General features: G+C 43.2%; 1 protein-coding gene across 1 annotated transcript in view; it reads right to left on the reverse strand.

Moving 5' to 3' along the window:
* Window positions 1–18,589, reverse strand: part of mylkb (myosin light chain kinase b) — a 103,874-nt gene continuing 85,285 nt past the window's right edge. Inside the window, 15 exon segments of the mRNA XM_051958750.1 lie at window positions 1–3,074; window positions 3,077–3,163; window positions 4,766–4,878; window positions 5,066–5,194; window positions 8,702–8,792; window positions 8,899–9,022; window positions 9,095–9,247; window positions 10,018–10,141; window positions 10,227–10,444; window positions 13,340–13,543; window positions 13,619–13,709; window positions 17,061–17,093; window positions 17,261–17,375; window positions 17,447–17,637; window positions 18,291–18,444. Of these exon segments, the coding sequence (XP_051814710.1) occupies window positions 3,039–3,074; window positions 3,077–3,163; window positions 4,766–4,878; window positions 5,066–5,194; window positions 8,702–8,792; window positions 8,899–9,022; window positions 9,095–9,247; window positions 10,018–10,141; window positions 10,227–10,444; window positions 13,340–13,543; window positions 13,619–13,709; window positions 17,061–17,093; window positions 17,261–17,375; window positions 17,447–17,637; window positions 18,291–18,444 (1,863 nt within the window). The 3' untranslated portion in view covers window positions 1–3,038.

The following is an 18,589-nucleotide window of genomic DNA, read 5'->3' on the forward strand; positions in this document are numbered from 1 at the left end:
TGTTTGTGATATAAATTTATTAGTTTCTGTGTAACTTCAGTCTTGTGTCTCGTACATGAAGTTCATCAAACTGATACATAAAACAACAGGAACATCCTCTATCAGAACACAAAGTGACGGCTTATAGCTGTGAACAACGGGATACTGAGTCTGTGCTTTAAATAAACAGGAAACATCAATCACACAAACACACGGTGAGGTTAAAACGCTCCTTTAAATCAAACCAAACACAGCTGGAATGTGAAAACCAAACATCTGGACACACTGAGGGACGATCAAACTGTTCTCTGAGCGTCTGGTTAGAACCAGCAGCAGAACCCAAAGGCTTCCTGTGGAGTTCATGTGACTTTATTATCTGCAGATTCTTTCATTTATGACTTTATTAAATAAAAAAGTAAATCAGAACACAAAGCTTTCGAAGCGTACTTTAAAGGCATCATCTCTGAATTCAAGGCACAGTTCTATAAATCAGGACACGGTGTTCCGTTTTAGAACATGTGACCATCAGACGTTTGTTTTCCTGTCAGAGATGTGAGTTTAATGCATTCACTACAGTCAGAATAAAGACTCCGGGACAGAATGTTTGATCTGCTGCGGAGTTTAAGGCTAACGTCCCTCAGCGTGCCGACATTAAAAGATTAAAGTTTAATAAAGTTTAAGGCCGAGTGATGTTCAGGTTCGGAGTGAAAAAGAAAGAAAAGTGCTCAAACAGAAAAGGTTCTCATCATCTTCAGGTCGTCTGAGCCGCATATTCACAGAGAAGAAGGCACTTCATTACCCACAATCCCTCTGAGGGGGTCTGACATCACAGCGACACACCAACAGGATTCAACGTGACCGGCTAGCTGCTGTTAGCGGCTACTGTTAGCTTATTAGTGAAGCTGATGGAGGATTTATTCTGAACATGGTTCATACTGGAGGACATCTGGTGGTCAGTAACAGGAAGTGCAGTCCAGACGTGTTCACTGGTTCAGGGATTATTATGGGATGATTCTTCATGCACACATTCCTGTTGGACTCCACTAAACGACTGTACGGGTTCTAGAGGATACCATAATAATAATCATAATAATATTAATAAAAAATAATGACAATAACTATTGAAGAGCATGCTTCTTATCTGGCATTCTGTCTGTAACTGTGGAGACTCTTCCCTTATAATCTGGAGTTATGAAACATTTAAACGGTGAGATGTTCTACAAATAGACAGATGTCATTCTCTGTTACAAATAATCACAGTGTTGTGATGAAATGCTCCTCCTACTCCTGTAGGACTGTGTGAACTCAGTAAGTTTCCATGAAATAGAACTGGTTGGTTCATAATAAATGATAATAAATGATAATAAACTGATAACAGTGCTGTGACTTGTTCCTGTGTCTGTATAAAAGCTGTTTCTTTGTAGTTTATAGACCAGGTTCTCTGCAGGTTGAATCCTTGTTGAGTAAAACTCTGCTGTGGCTTCAGAGATTCTGAGTTTTAGTTTGGAGAAGTCAGGACTAAAGTGAAGAACGTTCCTGACATCTTCACACAGGGCAGACAGATTATATCACGGATGTTGGCAAACTATGTTTGGGTTCAGGTGATTCATTGACATTTGAAGGACTTAACTGTTTACTGAATAAACTTAATAACTGGAATTAGCTAGCTAGTGTTGGCTAATGAGCAGCAGAGGTTTGGGCTGTAAGAGAGACCAGCTTGTTAGCTGTTAGCTTGTTAGCTGTTCTCTCCTACAGCCCAAAACTCTGCTGCTCATTAGCCAACATTAGCTAAAATGATGCTAGCTAAAATACAATTCTGCAGTAGCAGTTTGTGTGATGTTAGCTTCAGCTGACTAGAGTTTTGTTCCAAACTGTATTCAGAAGATCCAAAGCTGCTTTAAACGACTCATTAGCTCAGGTAGTAATTGATAGCTTGTAAGCTAGTACTAGCCAGGCTAAGTTACCAAATGTTTGCTAGCACAAGTGAGCTGTAGTGTAAAAGCAACTGTTTAATCCATTTATACAGATTAGTTACTGAGTTAAAAGTTACATTTTGAACAGCTGAGTTTATAAAGTGCTAGTGTTAGCATGTAGCTAGTTTACAGTATCTTTAGCGCTGCAGCTAACGGATCAATTTCTGCTGGTAAAACATATTTAGATGATCAAATTGACTGAATGTTTTCAGATGAACCAAATGTCTCGTTCCTACACTCCTCAGCCTGCTGGCATGCTAATAACAGCCACTAAGCTAACTAGCTGTGTGAGGTCCACATTGACTAGCTACCTCATGGGTCACGTTGACTGAACTCTATGAATATATGGCTCTGCTCAGCTCCACCGTCATCCTCGTACTATCGTCTTCCTCAGAGACTCCCACAGGAAGTAGGTCAACTTCAGCACAAAGTTCTGGTTCCTCTAGACGTTCTCCTCCATCCATCAGCGTTCCTCCGTTCCAAGGAGGTTGTCCTCATCTACTGTTACTGAACTACAGCTCCCATGATCCTCTGGGGAAAGATTCTGGGACCTGCAGCTGAAAACCTTCATTCAGACTTTTCCTCATGTTCTCTGAGCAGAAACACTGAGATGTTCTAAGGTTCATCATGTTCAAAGCTAAACTCTGGAGGTGGAACTACTCAGTGAAAAATCTTCTACCGGACAGAAGATCTTTTAATGGACAGAAGATCTTCTAATGGACAGAAGATCTCAGATATCCTGTTTCTCTTACAGAGATCAATGATGGAAAGTCTAAGATGAAACCCACGGAAGCTCACCTGGAGGGCGGAGCTTCTGTTGTCCAGGTGTTGGGGGAGCGGAGTTAAACACAGGTAAACTACAGACTGACTTCTTGGTGTAAATGAGGCTGACTGATTTAGGAGAATATAACGTAATAAAGATGATTTAATTTGAATCTGGATCATTCATTGATCTTTAATGTTTCAGATAAACATGGAGAAAGCCTCCACCTCAACAGGTGTGTTAAACTCCGCTCCCCTGCTCCTCCAATCCCTGCTGGTTGTGGAGGTGCTAACTCCTCCTCCTGTGGGAGTCCAGCCTGTGCTTCACTCCTCCTCCTCCTCCTCTTCCTCTCCAGCCATCACCTCACCAGCAGCTCAGCGGTGCAGGTCGCCTCCCCCAGACTGTTCACCGCCTTCACCGTGTACTTGGCATCATCGTCACCTGAAACCTGAGAGGAGACATCAGCTGGACACCTGAAGATTCTACCTGTTCCTCAGCAGGAAGTAAGGCCCTGTCTACATGTTTGTCCGTCCGTCCGTCTGTAACATTACTCAGAAATGGACTAACAGATTTGGATGAAATTTTTGGGACTTGTCCAGACCTGTTTACCCCTCCAGAAACCAGTGTGTAGCCTTTAAGTCAAAATGTGTAATCTTGAGAAGGGAATGTGTAATAACATGTGTAATGTATCGCTGACCAATTTCTTCACAAGCCACACAATACCAAACATTTTCAAACATAAAAGGAATCGGACATTCAAATCACATAACTTGAATGCAGGTGAAGTAAAGTTTGAAAATGTTTAAAGCTGCATCGGCCCGAATATGAGCTGCTGAAGTTTATCTGCATAAGTATTTTAGCTGCAAATGCCATGATTCAAACACTATACACCATAGAAAGCTTAGATTCTCATGAATCCGCCGGTATAAACCACTTTCTGATGTGATTACCACAGCGGGTGATAGAAACACATTTGTCCAACAAACAACAAAACATTTAAAGGGCAGAACTCACCTTTGGACGCTCTTTTACTGGTCAAAGATGAAAATAATCAACAAAAACCGGCCAGAATCCAAGCTTAAGCATCCAGACAACACTATCAAGTATAATATTTTGTCCAAACATGTCTTGAAATAAGTAAATAATCCACAAATAGCTCGGCTCCGTGCACACACAGCACATGGTGGCGCTGCTCGTTTCATATTCACTGTATTTATGTCCATATTTTATGAAGCACAGAGAAATCCGCTGTTTTGGAGTCAAAATGGCGGCTGAACTGTATCCTCTTGGTTTACGCCGCATTTCAACCAATCAACTGACTCTGGCCTGCCTCCGAGGCCTAAACAGCCAACCGTCGCAGAGACTGACAGATCTGGACCTACCTCAATTTCGTCAGTAAATTCTGAGCAAATCACGTCGGAGAAAGCTTTTGACTGACAGGCCTGGTAGCCAATGAGCTGCTGGATAGCAGAATATAAATAGAGCCTCTGTGAGCGCGGTTGTGTGACTTTTCACACGTCGGCTCCGGCTGCAGCTGCAGCTGGTCTGTCCCCCCATAGATATATATCTATGTCTCCCCCTGCCAACTGGAGCTGCTCTGAAGCGCTTTTTTTGAGTTCTTTATGAGTTTTTGGAGTGGAAATAATGTGAAAACGGGCTGAAAACCGAACAGAATTACAGAATTAACTCTTTATGACACCGAGTGCGAAATGCGTAGATCTGTTTTGAAAAGCGTAATTAGTTACAGATATGCGTAATTGCGTAATAGGACACTGAATTGCGGAATTTATTACGCCGAATGCGGGAGGTAAACAGGTCTGCTTGTCCGTCAGAAATGATATGAGGACCAACTAATAATTGATTAATGATAATAAAGCTGATGTGAGATCAGCTGAGCTGGTAGATTCCTGCAGCAGGAGTTCTTTCTGTCTTTCCTCTCCAGCACTAATTATTTTAGCTGTTTAATCTTCATATGGTTTATTTTCCCTGCAGCTCTGTGGAGCCAGACTAACCACCACTCGAGGAAACAGTCCTGAAGGTGTCCTCTGACCTCTGAAATGACCAGACTGCAGTTTCCTTCCTCGTCGTAGTCGATCTGGAAGTGTCGGGTCTCTTTGATGGGATGGTCATCTTTGTACCAGACCACCTCTGGGTCGGGGTAACCTGCAGCAACAGCAGCTCAGCTTCAGTCAAACCTCTTCTACAACGTCCTGTTCTATGGAACATGGAACACTGTTCTGTCTGACAACAACCTGTTCTTTGTTCTGTTACAAATGTAAATATCTCAGTCTACTCCACATAATGTGGTGCATGAGGACCAGTCAGATGAGGACCAGTAAACATCTTGAACCTTCTATCTTGCAGTCGAAACGAGCAGCGCTGCCCTCCACCACCTCCACGTCCTTGATGACGGAGCTGAAGGTCGGTTTGCTCTCCGTCTTCTGCTCGTACTCCAGACACTCCAGGAACTGGTTATCCTCTGAACAGACATACAAAACAACACAAACATTCAGCAGGACGTTCCTTTTTCTTCATGGACAGACGACGACTCCCTGAACACAGAACCATGAGGACCTGAGGGAGACAACGACCTCACAGGAGACACTAAACAACCTCAAAGATACTAAATGAGCTCAAAGACACGAAATTAACCCTAACTAGTGCTACGTCTGACGTTGTTTTGTGTCTTGGTGTTTTGTGTCTCTCTGTGGTTGTTTTGTGTCTCTTTGTGGTTGTTTTGTGTCTCTTTCAGGTGGTTTTGCGTCTCTTTGTGTTGTTTGTGTCTCTTTGTGGTTGTTTTGTGTCTGTTTCAGGTGGTTTTGCGTCTCTTTGTGGTTGTTTGTGTCTCTTTGTGGTTGTTTGGTGTCTCTTTGTTGTGTCTCTTTGAAGTTGTTTTGTGTTTCTTTGTGGTTGTTTTGTGTCTCTTTGAAGTTGTTTTGTGTTTCTTTGTGGTTGTTTTGTGTCTCTTTGTGGTTGTTTTGTGTCTCTTTGGGATTGTTTTGTGTCTACATGAGATTGTTTTTTGTCTCTTCGAGGTGTTTTGTGTCTCTTTGTGGTTGTTTTTGTCTATTTTAAGTTGTTTTGTGTCTCTTTCAGGTGGTTTTGTGTCTCTTTGTGGTTGTTTTGTATCTTTGTGGTTGTTTTGTATCTCTTTGTGTTGTTTTGTGTTTCTTTGAGGTTGTTTTGTGTCTCTTTTGTTGTTTTGTGTCTCTTTGAGGTTGTTTTGTGTCTCTTTTTGGTTGTTTTGTATCTCTTTGTGCTTGTTTTTGTAATTTTAAGTTGTTTTGCGTCTCTTTGTGGTTGTTTTTGTCTATTTTAAGTTCTTTTGTGTCTCTTTCAGGTGGTTTTGCGTCTCTTTGTGGTTGTTTTGTGTCTCTTTGGGATTGTTTTGTGTCTACATGAGATTGTTTTGTGTTTCTTTGTGGTTGTTTTGTGTCACTCTGTGGTTGTTTTGTGTCTCTTTGTGTGTTTTTTGTTTCTTTGTGGTTGTTTTGTGTCTCTCTGTGGTGGTTTTGTGTCTCTTTTGTTGTTTTGTGTCTCTTTGTGGTTTTGTGTCTCTTTCAGGTGGTTTTGCGTCTCTTTTTGGTTGTGTGTCTCTCGTGGTGGTTTTGTGTCTCTTTGTGGTTGTTTTGTGTCTCTTTGGTTGTTTTGTGTCTCTTTCAGGTGGTTTTGCGTCTCTTTTTGGTTGTTTTGTGTCTCTTTGAGGTTTTTGTGTCTCTTTGCGATTGTTTGTGTCAACATGAGATTGTTTTTGGTCTCTTCGAGGTTGTTTTGTTTCTTTTGTTGTTTGTTCTCTTTTGTGTTTCTTTTGGTGTTTTGTGTCTCTTTGTGGTTGTTTTGTGTCTCTTTCAGGTGGTTTTGGTCTCTTTGTTTTTGTGTCTCTTTGTTTTTGTGTCTACATGAGATTGTTTTGTCTCTTCGAGGTTGTTTTGTGTTTCTTTGTGGTTGTTTTGTGTCTCTTTGTGGTTGTTTTGTGTTCTTTGTGGTTGTTTTGTGTCTTTGTGGTTGTTTTGTGTCTCTTTCAGGTGGTGTGTCTTTGTGGTTGTTTTGTGTCTCTTTCAGGTGGTTTTGTGTCTTTGTGGTTGTTTTGTGTCTCTTTCAGGTGGTTTTGTGTCTCTTTGTGGTTGTTTTGTGTCTCTTTCAGGTGGTTTTGTGTCTTGTGGTGTTTTGTGTCTCTTTGGGATTGTTTTGTGTCTACTTGAGACTGTTTTGTGTCTCTTTGTGGTTTTGTGTCTCTGTGGTGGTTTTGTGTCTCCTTTAGGTTGTTTTGTGTCTCTTCCAGTGTTGGGCAGTAACGTCACTACAAATAGCGTCGTTAGTAGTTTAACTACATTTTTCTGTAACGACGTGGTAGCGTCGTTGTTTACAAAATAAAAAACGTTTCAACAGCTTAGCTGATCTTTTGGTCATGTAGCGCGGTAGCGAACGCAAAAAGCTACATTAAAAATGATGAATGTTGAACTGCTTGAAGCGGAGCTTTCTGCTCTGCTGCAGTCTCATCTCACACTTTTAAGGATCAGACAGTGACATCCTCTCCAAACGCCGACATGTCTGTGTCGACCAATAGAAGCAGAGGAACTGTTGATGTCGTCATTCAACTATCCCTTCCACTGGATCCACACACACACACCACACAGCACACACACACACACCACACACACACACAGACGCTCGCTTCAGTTCACTGAGAGATGGCAGAGAAGGAGTCAGAGTCACCGTGGCCCCTACCTAAATAGTTATCAGTTTTTGTGAAAAAACGGGAGAAAAGTTGTTTTCAGATGCCTACTGTGCCAGCCCAAGGCGAAGTTTCTGTCAACTTTAAAGACGTCAAAAACCAAATGTGAGAACCCATATACAGGTGATACCGAATATGCACAACCAGCAGCAGTTAGCTAACCACCACATGTCAACCGCAGTATAAGATGCACACACAACGAGCTACTTTTCAACATCTAAAATTCGCGTGGCAGTAAATTAATTAAATTCAGCGTAAGGTTGTGGTGGCAGTGTGTGAATATGTATAAATTGGGGGATTAAATAATTAAACTGATACATATTGGAGGGAAGAGGTATGGGAGAAAACGAGGTAACAGTAAAACCAAAATCTGTCTTCTTCAGTATTTACTGTTAACACTAATGAGCAAATGGCTGAAAAAAATAACAGAAAGGGAAACAAAAGTGATGGCATAAATGATTAAATATCTTAATCTTACACTCAAGACCAAAACTGAGTTAAGTAGTAGTGGATACAGCACTTTGGGAAAGCATTGAATGATTTTACATAGATATTAGACTTAAGAATAAAACTTGATTTAATACCCAAATTATGTATAATATTGTCTTACTATAATATTGCTTACTTTATATGGAAATGATATCAAATGTAACCTATTATACCCTCCAATGTAAGTGGTGTGTTAATATAAGCTACTGCAACTTAATTATCAGATACATTATGTCTGCAATACAAACTAAAAAGAAAATCAAAACAATGATTTCTAATGTAAAAAGGTTGATTCATTTTAAATATAGCTCCACATATTCCTCAGTGTATCAACTTACTAAGTTTGGAGCACTGAGAACAAAAATGATGGTTTAATAATAAACAAGTCAGCATTTTCTTGTCTCCGTTTGACTGACTTCATTAGTCCCTGAAATTTTTTGGGTAAGAAAAAAAAGTAACTTGAATGTATTAAGCTACTTTGGCCGTATTGCTGTAGCTTAGCTTGCTACATTTCTGTGGGTCATAGCTTCAGTGTAGTGAAGCTTGATTTAACACAGAGTAGCTGGTAGCTTAGCTCAGTACAGTTTACAAGTAGCTTGCCCAACACTGGTCTCTTCGAGGTGGTTTTGTGCCTCTTTGTGGTTATTTTGTGTTTCTATGTGGTTGTTTTTTCTTTTTTAGGTTGTTTTGTGTCTGTTTGTGGTTGTTTTGTCTAACGTCTAACACACTTCCCAACAACACACTGCTGTTGTGGTTTCGTACCTTCGGTGGGTGATCCCTTCTTGGCGCTGACTCCGGCCATCATGGCCATGGATGACAGTCTGCCGATGGCCCGAACAGCGTGACCCGTTTTCTGCCACAGAAGAAGAACTAGTCAGAACCAGTGAGATGCTGATACCAGTGTTGGTATTTACTGGTTTATAGTGTTTTGTGGACCCTCTCTCTGTGTTGTTGTTTACCTGCCACTTCCTCCTCAGGATGTACTTCTTCATCCTCTCCTTGGAGAGCTTCTTGGCCGTCATGGTGTTGGTGTCCTGCTTCAGCCAGGTGTGTTCGAAACACTGAGCACAGGTGAGTCTGGCCCTGAGGAGTCATCAGTCACACATTAAACTCTGACAGAATCCCAGCTTCTGCTGCCTCTAGAAAGAACCTTACTTCATGTCTTTCTTCAGTAGGTTGGTGATGAAGTCTTTGGCCGTATCAGAGATCTCATCGAAGGCCTCATCCTCAAAGTCCCAGGTAGCCGAGGTGACGTTGGACAGCGTCTCGTTATCGTTGTCTCCCATGAAAGGAGACAGACCACTCAGCCTGAGGACCAACAGAACCCACAGTAAACCCAACAGAACCCCCAGTGAACCCAACAGATCACACAGTAAACGCGAGAGATCACACGGTAAACCCAACAGATCACACAGTGAACCCAACAGATCACACATTAAACGCGAGAGATCACACGGTAAACCCAACAGATCACACAGTGAACCCAACAGATCACACATTAAACCCAACAGAACCCACACTAAACCCAACAGAAACCACAGTGAACACAACAGATCACACAGTAAACCAAACAGAACCCACAGTGAACCCAACAGAACCCACACTAAACCCAACAGATCACACAGTAAACCCAACAGATCACACAGTGAACCCAACAGAACCCACACTAAACCCAACAGATCACACAGTGAACCCAACAGAACCCATACTAAACCCAACAGAACCCACACTAAACCCAACAGATCACACAGTGAACCCAATAGAACTCGCATTAAACCCAACAGAACCCACAGTGAACCAAACAGAACCCACAGTGAACCAAACAGAACCCACACTAAACCCAACAGAACCCACACTAAACCCAACAGAACCCACAGGAACTCAACAGAACCCACAGTGAACCCAACAGAACCCACAGTGAACCCAACAGAACCCACACTAAACCCAACTGAACCCACAGTGAACACAACAGAGCACACAGTGAACACAGAACCAGGTGGACACTGTACACCTTACATACACAGTAATTAACCGGACACTGAGTACTCACAGTAATTAAAAGTATATCGAGTACTCACAGTATATAACAGATGACTCCTATACTCCACATGTCTGTGGGGTAACTGATGGCTTCATAGTTGATCACCTCTGGCGCTACAAACTCTGGAGTTCCAAACAGAACCTTCAGAGTTCCTGCGTTTTCTGTGGAGGACACAAAGGACAGATTAGCTGAGGACTGAGTTACTTTCTGGTCCTCAGCGGTTCATCGGTCTAATCGGATGGGCACCTAGTCGTCTGGCGAGGCCGAAGTCGATGAGTTTGATCTTGCTGCCGTTCTTGTTGACACACATGATGTTCTCTGGTTTGAGGTCCAGGTGGACGATGCCCTGTTTGTGGATAAAGCTCACTCCATCGATGATCTGCAGCATGTATTTGATCACCTCCCGCTCCGTCAGCTCAAAGTCCTCATCAATGATCCGCTCAAACAGTTCTCCACCTGAGATCCTGCAGGAATAAACCAATCAGAAGAGTCTACAGGAATTAACCAATCAGATGAGCCTACAGGAATAAACCAATCAGAAGAGTCTACAGGAATAAACCAATCAGAGGAGCCTACAGGAATGAACCAATCAGAGGAGTCTACAGGAATGAACCAATCAGAAGAGCCTACAGGAATAAACCAATCAGAAGAGCCTACAGGAATAAACCAATCAGATGAGCCTACAGGAATAAACCAATCAGAGCAGTCTACAGGAATTAACCAATCAGATGAGCCTACAGGAATAAACCAATCAGAGCAGTCTACAGGAATAAACCAATCAGATGAGCCTACAGGAATAAACCAATCAGAAGAGTCTACAGGAATTAACCAATCAGATGAGCCTACAGGAATAAACCAATCAGAGCAGTCTACAGGAATAAACCAATCAGAAGAGCCTACAGGAATGAACCAATCAGAAGAGCCTACAGGAATTAACCAATCAGATGAGCCTACAGGAATAAACCAATCAGAGCAGTCTACAGGAATAAACCAATCAGAGGAGCCTACAGGAATGAACCAATCAGAGGAGTCTACAGGAATGAACCAATCAGAAGAGCCTACAGGAATAAACCAATCAGAAGAGCCTACAGGAATGAACCAATCAGAGGAGTCTACAGGAATAAACCAATCAGAAGAGCCTACAGGAATAAACCAATCAGAGGAGTCTACAGGAATGAACCAATCAGAAGAGCCTACAGGAATGAACCAATCAGAAGAGCCTACAGGAATAAACCAATCAGAAGAGCCTACAGGAATGAACCAATCAGAGGAGTCTACAGGAATAAACCAATCAGAAGAGCCTACAGGAATGAACCAATCAGAGGAGTCTACAGGAATAAGCCAATCAGAAGAGCCTACAGGAATGAACCAATCAGAAGAGCCTACAGGAATAAACCAATCAGAGCAGTCTACAGGAATGAACCAATCAGAAGAGCCTACAGGAATAAACCAATCAGAAGAGCCTACAGGAATGAACCAATCAGAGGAGCCTACAGGAATAAACCAATCGCTGCTGGTCTGTGATTAATAAAAGCATTAAACCCTTCCTGTTACTATGGTAACCACCATCTTCTGGTCTACATTACCAGAACTACACAGCATAAAGTCACCAAACAGACAGTCTGTACAAATCTATCCACTACATTCACTAATACGGTACCAACAGCACCACCATGAGGCCAGTTATAGAGGAGAGACTTCTGGTTAAAGGAATAATGGATCTCTGAAGAACCACAACCTCACTGAGCAAATAAATGGTAATAATCATAATAATAATAATAATAATAATAATAATAATACTGGTAATAACAATAATAATAATAATCTACATGGCTCTAACTGCTGCAGTGAACCAGAAACACTACACTGGACCCAGACGGCCACATGGTGGCACAGTAGGTAAATTAAACACCAACAGTCCACCGTAATGTGAAAACTGTCCACAGTGTCGTGGGAAATGGCAACACAGTTCTATTATAACACAAAACAAAGGGGTGGGAAACTCACTGAATCATCACTGACCTCACTGTAGATGTTCAGAGTCCAGCAACATGGAGACCAACCAGCAAAGTCAGTTTAAAGACCATCAGCTGCTCTGTTGGAGGAAGTCTGATGCTTCTTCATTATCGTCATCATCATCAGATCCTCACTGAACTCTGACTACACATCCCATCTGCTCTCTGCTTCTGTCTGAACCCACAACCTGCTTAAAGTGCTGTGAGCCAGAATAAACCAGTCTGTCCTCAGCAGGTTGACTGTTCTATAAATATAGATCCTGTAAATATACAACACCTTATATGAGCACTTTATCTCTGTGGAAACACAACAGAAGCTGAACATTTCTACAGTTTGGAGGTAGAAGATGTGTTCAGATCTAAAATGAGCCAACAGGAAATAGCTGCTCTTAGATTCCTCTATAGTTGGACAGAATATTATTGTGCAAAGAAGCAAACATCAGATTTTAGATCAGCGGCAGCTCTCTATCATCACTTGAATTCACCTATTACTGATTCTGGTCAGTTCCTGATTCACCTGGAATAAACACCTGATCATAAATCCTTTAAAACCTCCACCTGAAGGTGAACCTACACCTCCAGGACCATGAACCTACACCTCCAGGACCGTTAACCTACACCTCCAGGACCATGAACCTACACCTCCAGGACCGTTAACCTACACCTCCAGGACCGTTAACCTACACCTCCTGGACCATGAACCTACACCTCCAGGACCATTAACCTACACCTCCAGGACCATTAACCTACACCTCCAGGACCATGAACCTACACCTCCAGGACCGTTAACCTACACCTCCAGGACCATGAACCTACACCTCCAGGACCGTTAACCTACACCTCCTGGACCGTTAACCTACACCTCCAGGACCATGAACCTACACCTCCAGGACCGTTAACCTACACCTCCAGGACCGTTAACCTACACCTCCTGGACCATGAACCTACACCTCCAGGACCATGAACCTACACCTCCAGGACCGTTAACCTACACCTCCTGGACCATTAACCTACACCTCCAGGACCATTAACCTACACCTCCAGGACCATTAACCTACACCTCCAGGACCATGAACCTACACCTCCAGGACCGTTAACCTACACCTCCTGGACCATGAACCTACACCTCCTGGACCGTTAACCTACACCTCCTGGACCATTAACCTACACCTCCAGGACCATGAACCTACACCTCCTGGACCATTAACCTACACCTCCTGGACCGTTAACCTACACCTCCTGGACCGTTAACCTACACCTCCAGGACCATGAACCTACACCTCCTGGACTATGAACCTACACCTCCAGGACCGTTAACCTACACCTCCAGGACCATGAACCTACATCTCCAGGACCATGACGATGTCCGACTTGCCCTCGAAGGCGTCGATGCACTGGACCAGCTTAGGGTGGTGGAGGCTGTTCATGATGCCGATCTCCTGCCGGACGTTCTCCTTCTCCTTGACTGAGTAGGCCTTGATGAACTTCCCTGCCCAGACCTTCTTCGTTGCCTTCTCCACCAGCTTGAAGACCTGACCAAACTTCCCCCTGTGACACAACACGGCTTTAGTATGTGTTCAGGAGGAGTACAGGTGCATGATGGGTGAGGAAGCGGAGCCTTACGTTCCCAGCCTCTCCTCCACGTCGTACAGCTCCTTCACCTTCATGTCTGTTCTGATGGTCACGTCTCTGTAGTCTGGCTCCTTCTCAGAGTCTGACACAACAACACACGTTAGCATGACATGTAGCGTGTTGTTACCTCTATCTGACACAACAACACACATGTTAGCGTGTCATGTAGCGTGTTGTCACCTCTATCTGACACAACAACACACATGTTAGCATGTCATGTAGCGTGTTGTCACCTCTATCTGACACAACAACACACATGTTAGCATGTCATGTAGCGTGTTGTCACCTCTATCTGACACAACAATATTTCAGGTGTAGTTTTGTCTCGTGACATTTTCCTGTCACATATGACATTATGACTTGCTGTGAGCTGTTTTGTATAGACGTTGTACAGATGTTGTGTAGACGTTGTACAGTTGTTGTGTAGACATTGTACAGATGTTGTATAGACGTTGTACCGATGTTGTGTAGACGTTGTGTTGTGCTGATTGTGTAGATGTTGTACAGACGTTGTACAGATGTTGTATAGACGTTGTACAGATGTTGTGTAGACGTTGTACAGATGTTGTATAGACGTTGTACAGATGTTGTGTAGACGTTGTACAGATGTTGTATAGACGTTGTATAGATGTTGTGTAGACGTTGTGTTGTGCTGATTGTGCAGATGTTGTATAGACGTTGTACAGATGTTGTGTAGACGTGTCGTGCCGATTGTGTAGATGTATAGACATTGTACAGATGTTGTGTAGACGTTGTGTTGTGCTGATTGTGCAGATGTTGTAGAGACATTGTACAGATGTTGTGTAGACGTGTCGTGCTGATTGTGTAGATGTATAGACATTGTACAGATGTTGTGTAGACATCGTGTTGTGCTGATTGTGCAGATGTTGTATAGACATTGTACAGATGTTGTATAGACGTTGTACAGATGTTGTGTAGCTGTTGTACAGATGTTGTGTAGATGTTGTGTAGACGTACAGATGTTGTATACATGTTGTATAGATGTTGTACAGATGTTGTGTAGACGTTGTACAGATGTTGTATGGACATACAGATGTTGTATAGATGTTGTATAGATGTTGTACAGATGTTGTGTAGACGTTGTACAGATGTTGTATAGACGTTGTACAGATGTTGTGTAGACGTACAGATGTTGTGTAGACGTTGTACAGATGTTGTGTAGACGTTGTACAGATGTTGTATAGATGTTGTATAGACGTTGTACAGATGTTGTGTAGACGTTGTACAGATGTATAGATGTTGAATAGACGTTGTACAGATGTTGTGTAGACGTTGTACAGATGTTGTGTAGATGTTGTACAGATGTTGTGTAGACGTACAGATGTTGTATAGACATTGTACAGATGTTGTGTAGACGTTGTACAGATGTTGTGTAGACGTTGTACAGATGTTGTACAGACGTACAGATGTTATGTAGATGTTGTACAGATGTTGTGTAGACGTTGTACAGATGTGTAGACGTTGTACAGATGTGTAGATGTACAGATGTTGTACAGACGTTGTACAGATGTTGTGTAGATGTTGTACAGATGTTGTGTAGACGTTGTACAGATGTTGTGTCGATGTTGTACAGATGTTGTGTAGACGTACAGATGTTGTATAGACATTGTACAGATGTTGTGTCGACATTGTACAGATGTTGTGTAGACGTTGTACAGATGTTGTGTAGACTTTGTACAGATGTGTAGACGTTGTACAGATGTTGTACAGACGTACAGATGTTATGTAGATGTTGTACAGATGTTGTGTAGACGTTGTACAGATGTTGTGTAGACGTTGTACAGATGTTGCATAGACGTTGTACAGATGTTGTGTAGACGTACAGATGTTGTGTAGACGTTGTACAGATGTTGTGTAGACGTTGTACAGATGTTGTATAGACGTTGTACAGATGTTGTGTAGACGTACAGATGTTGTGTAGACGTACAGATGTTGTGTAGACGTTGTACAGATGTTGTATAGACATTGTATAGACGTTGTACAGATGTTGTATAGACGTTGTACAGATGTTGTGTAGGCGTACAGATGTTGTGTAGACGTTGTACAGATGTTGTGTAGACGTTGTACAGATGTTGTATAGATGTTGAATAGACGTTGTACAGATGTTGTGTAGACGTTGTACAGATGTTGTGTAGACGTTGTACAGATGTTGTGTAGATGTTGTACAGATGTTGTGTAGACATTGTACAGATGTTGCGTCAACATTGTACAGATGTTGTGTAGACGTTGTACAGATGTTGTGTAGACGTTGTACAGATGTTGTACAGACGTACAGATGTTATGTAGATGTTGTACAGATGTTGTGTAGACGTTGTACAGATGTGTAGACGTTGTACAGATGTGTAGATGTACAGATGTACAGACGTTGTACAGATGTTGTGTAGATGTTGTACAGATGTTGTGTAGACGTACAGATGTTGTGTCGATGTTGTACAGATGTTGTGTAGACGTACAGATGTTGTATAGACATTGTACAGATGTTGTGTCGACATTGTACAGATGTTGTGTAGACGTTGTACAGATGTTGTGTAGACGTACAGATGTGTAGACGTTGTACAGTTGTACAGACGTACAGATGTTATGTAGATGTTGTACAGATGTTGTGTAGACGTTGTACAGATGTGTAGACGTTGTACAGATGTGTAGATGTTGTACAGATGTTGTACAGATGTTGTGTAGATGTTGTACAGATGTTGTGTAGACGTTGTACAGATGTGTAGACGTTGTACAGATGTTGTACAGATGTTGTGTCGACATTGTACAGATGTTGTGTAGATGTTGTACAGATGTTGTGTAGACGTTGTACAGATGTTGTGTAGACGTTGTACAGATGTGTAGACGTTGTACAGATGTTGTACAGACGTTGTACAGATGTTGTGTAGATGTTGTACAGATGTGTAGACATTGTACAGATGTTGTACAGACGTTGTACAGATGTTGTGTAGACGTTGTACAGATGTTGTGTAGACGTACAGATGTGTAGACATTGTACAGATGTTGTGTAGATGTTGTACAGATGTTGTGTAGACGTTGTACAGATGTTGTACAGACGTTGTACAGATGTGTAGACATTGTACAGATGTTGTGTAGATGTTGTACAGATGTTGTGTAGACGTTGTACAGATGTTGTACAGACGTTGTACAGATGTTGTGTAGATGTTGTACAGATGTTGTGTAGATGTTGTACAGATGTGTAGACATTGTACAGATGTTGTACAGACGTTGTACAGATGTTGTGTAGACGTTGTACAGATGTTGTGTAGACGTTGTACAGATGTGTAGACATTGTACAGATGTTGTGTAGATGTTGTACAGATGTTGTGTAGACGTTGTACAGATGTGTAGACGTTGTACAGATGTTGTACAGACGTTGTACAGATGTTGTGTAGACGTTGTGTCGCTGGTCTCCTACCGTCATCCTCCTCCTCCACCTCCTCCTGGTTCTCTGTCAGACCAAACAGCAGCAGTTAGAGGTTTAGTTCATTAATCAGCTCACAGTTAGCTTCATTCATGCAGGTTGTTCAGATGGTTCTGGTTCAGCTGCAGGTGGACTCGGGGTGGGTGGGGCTTAGACAGACAAAGGGAAACAGGGGACAGGTGTTTGTGGCTTACCGTCATCGTCCACCAGGCCGACGGTCACCGGCTCCGACTCGGCGCTTGGTTCTCCGACTCCGTAGATGTTCTCTGCTCGGATTCTGAACTTGTACTGTCGCTCTGGAAGGAGGTTCTGGACACAAACGCACACCGTTAAACCTCTACAGGTCTGCAACTGATGTCTGCAGGTGAGCAGGAACACACCTGTACGTTGTAGGAGGTGCTGTTACAAGACACCAGGTGTTTCCACTGCTGCTCCACAGAGTCCCAGATCTCCAGCTGGTATGACTGGACGGCGCTGCCTCCATCGTAGGTCGGACCGTACCAGGACAGGGTCAGGCTGGACCGCCGGATGTCTGAGGCTGCAGGGACCTTAGCCGGGGGGTCGGGCTTATCTGGAGTGTAGACAGACAGGTAGACGGACAGGCAGACAGGTAGACGGACAGGCAGACAGGTAGACGGACAGGCAGACAGGTAGACGGACAGGTAGACGGACAGACAGACAGGCAGACAGACAGGTAGACGGACAGGCAGACAGGTAGACGGACAGGCAGACAGGTAGACGGACAGGTAGACGGACAGGCAGACAGGTAGACGGACAGGTAGACGGACAGGCAGACAGGTAGACGGACAGGTAGACGGACAGGTAGACGGACAGACAGACAGGCAGACAGACAGGTAGACGGACAGACAGACAGGCAGACAGACAGGCAGACAGACAGGTAGACGGACAGACAGACGGACAGACAGACAGGCAGACAGACAGGTAGACGGACAGACAGACAGGTAGACGGACAGGCAGACAGGTAGACAGGTAGACGGACAGGTGGACAGACAGGTAGACGGACAGGCAGACAGGCAGACAGGCAGGTAAATGGACTTGTTTCTATCTATTTCTTTGCATATTTCTTTCTTCTACGTGTTTCTATGTAACTCCATCTGCTGCTGAACACCAGATCTAGCAGATGTTCCCGGTAGAAGCTGTGAGTCCATCAGCTGATGGTTGCAGAGCTTTTACCATCTGAAGATGTGGTGAACTGATTGTTACCGACGATGGTGAGGTTCAGAGCAGCTTGTCTCAGGCCGAAGCTGTTCCTCAGCTCTATGGTGTAGCAGCCACAGTGTTCCTGCTGCCCACTGCTGATGGTCAGTTTACTGCTGCTGTCACTGCTGGAGATGGAGATATCAGCGGAGTCCTGGATCTACAAACACAACGATACACAATGTTACACGACAGACACACAACATCATGGAGATATCAGCCGAGCCCTGGATCTGCACACACAGAGAGATACACAACATTGTTGACGTACAGAAACACTGTTCAACTAAGTTAATCAGTAATCA

This window comes from Acanthochromis polyacanthus, chromosome 14, assembly GCF_021347895.1.
Source record: "Acanthochromis polyacanthus isolate Apoly-LR-REF ecotype Palm Island chromosome 14, KAUST_Apoly_ChrSc, whole genome shotgun sequence".
In the NCBI taxonomy this organism is placed as follows: domain Eukaryota; kingdom Metazoa; phylum Chordata; class Actinopteri; family Pomacentridae; genus Acanthochromis; species Acanthochromis polyacanthus.